This window comes from Mesitornis unicolor, unplaced genomic scaffold (genome assembly GCF_000695765.1).
Source record: "Mesitornis unicolor isolate BGI_N332 unplaced genomic scaffold, ASM69576v1 scaffold29966, whole genome shotgun sequence".
Taxonomy (NCBI): domain Eukaryota; kingdom Metazoa; phylum Chordata; class Aves; order Mesitornithiformes; family Mesitornithidae; genus Mesitornis; species Mesitornis unicolor.
The window spans coordinates 4,794-6,725 of NW_010192140.1; the positions used below are offsets into that span (position 1 = coordinate 4,794).

General features: G+C 61.7%; 1 protein-coding gene across 1 annotated transcript in view; it reads right to left on the reverse strand.

The window, feature by feature from the left end:
* Positions 1-728: 728 nt before the first annotated feature.
* The window catches only part of LOC104542613 (phospholipase DDHD2-like), a gene marked incomplete at its 5' end in the record, with an annotated part of 1,580 nt that continues 376 nt past the window's right edge, over positions 729-1,932 (reverse strand). Inside the window, 4 exons of the mRNA XM_010186979.1 lie at positions 729-819; positions 903-1,072; positions 1,507-1,656; positions 1,757-1,893. Coding sequence (XP_010185281.1) covers positions 729-819; positions 903-1,072; positions 1,507-1,656; positions 1,757-1,893 — 548 coding nt within the window. The remainder of the gene's footprint in view (positions 820-902; positions 1,073-1,506; positions 1,657-1,756; positions 1,894-1,932) is intronic.

Sequence of the window (1,932 nt, forward strand, 5' to 3'; positions counted from 1 at the left end):
GCGGCAGACGCCTGCGCCTGGTACTCCATCACAGCAAGGGATGTCGGCGGTCTCCTCCGCTCCACGAGCGGCTGTAGCTCTCTCCACGCTGTGTTTAAGGCTTTTATTCCTCAGCATCGCAAGCCATGACTTTCATTGCTGAGCCGGGAGCAGTCAGGCCCTCGGTGTGGGTTCCTACCCCGACAGCTCGTCCGCTTCGGTGCCACGTGGCTTACAGGGTGCAGGGTCAACGTCCACGTTGTCACAGGGAGTCACAGGGCGAGTGGTGCGAGTGTTCGAGCAGAAGGGTTTTCCCTTGATGTGTTTTCCCCCGCCCCTACCCAAAACGGAGGAACATGGTCCTTGTCTGCAGGTAGCAGCAAGTACTCGGGGAGCAGCATGCGGGGGACAGCACAGAGGAGAGACGAAGGCAGAGGAGGAATCCGGACTTTCCTGGTGAGCACCCGGTGCATCGGATCTAGGAAGGCAAAAGGAGAACGTGGGAGCAGCTCCAAAGCCACCCAGCCCTCCCATACCTGGTACCATCAGCGGGTTATTGGCCCTCCTCGGGGCTGATAATGCATGGGGAAGAAGCCAAATACGCTGACAGGCCAAAGATAAAACCTGACACAAACTCCTGCCTTAGACAGCGCTGTAAATAAGGGATGTTACTCCCTCACACGGAGCAGATGTCCTCTGAGGTGTCTGAGGAAGGGGGAAGGTGACTCACATCCAGCAGCACAGGCTGGTCACTGGCTTCCCAGCAAGGGCTGGTCCAGGGCGATGCCCTGTGTCTGGTAGATCTCCTTCAGAACCAGCAGGACGGTGTCCTCCGACTCCCTGCAGCGGGGGACACGGGAGTGAGAGGGGAAACATCCCTGCCTGTGATGCTACGGGCAGATGCGGCGCCAGCAGAGGCTTACCAGTAGCAGAGGTGCCCTTGCAGCGCGAACAAGTACTCGTTAAAGCTCTCTATGGGCTTCTCCTGCAGCACGTAGTCGATGCGATTGCCCCCGTTCAGCCTCCCCACGTTGATGGGGGGCGGCTCTTCCTTGGCTGCTGCGGGGGTCTCCTCTGGCTTCGCGTCTGAAGGAACCAAGAGCAGCGTGGTTCGGCCAAGGGGCACCCGAGCTGGGAAAACACCACAGCATCACCGTGCCCTCCCGGCGCCCTGCTGCGGGCTCTGGCACAGGAGAAGCAGCTCAGGGTCCTTTCTCCCCCTGGGCTCTTGGCAAACAGCACTGCAAGAGACCCAGAGATGGGGACAGGCTTGGCTGGGTTACAGTGTGATGTGGGTGTGCTGAGACCCCCAGGAGACCCTCAGTGATGAGGCAGGCTGCCTCTTCTCCCCCTTCAGCGGGCAATAACAGGAAAACCACAGCATTTGGGGAGCCAAGCACATCCGCAGCTCGAAGGCGATCCCTTTGCTGAGCACCGAAGAGGGTTCAGCGCCAGGATGGGCCCCTCGCCTCCGTGGGCAGGACACGGTGCTGCATCCCCATCACCTCCCAGCCCCGCAGCACCAACCTGGCTGCTTCTCCGCGCTGGTCTCTGCCTCGGCATAAAAGGCTCCAGGGCGAGCAGCGGGGCGCTCGTGAAGGACTGCCAGGCCACCCGCAGCGAGCCCAGCAGGTTGTTCTTCAGGTCCAGGCTCATGCGGGTCAGCCCCTCCTTCAGCTCTGCAAGGCACGAGGGGGCTGCATGGGCTGGGGGCCGCAGGAGAGAGAGGTCTGTGTGGGCAGGGAGAGAGGGGCTGCGCTCGCCCTTACCCAGGGGCATCCTCCATCCTCTTCCTGCCCTTGTGGTGGGGCAGCAGCATGGGCTCGAACTCCACGTCAGGGACAATCATGGGCTCGATCCTGTAGGCCACCGGGTCGAACTGTGCGGACGGAGGAGGGGGACAGTGAGGCAGGGCTCGTGCTGAGGTGGGAAGGCTCCGGTTCCTATACCTAC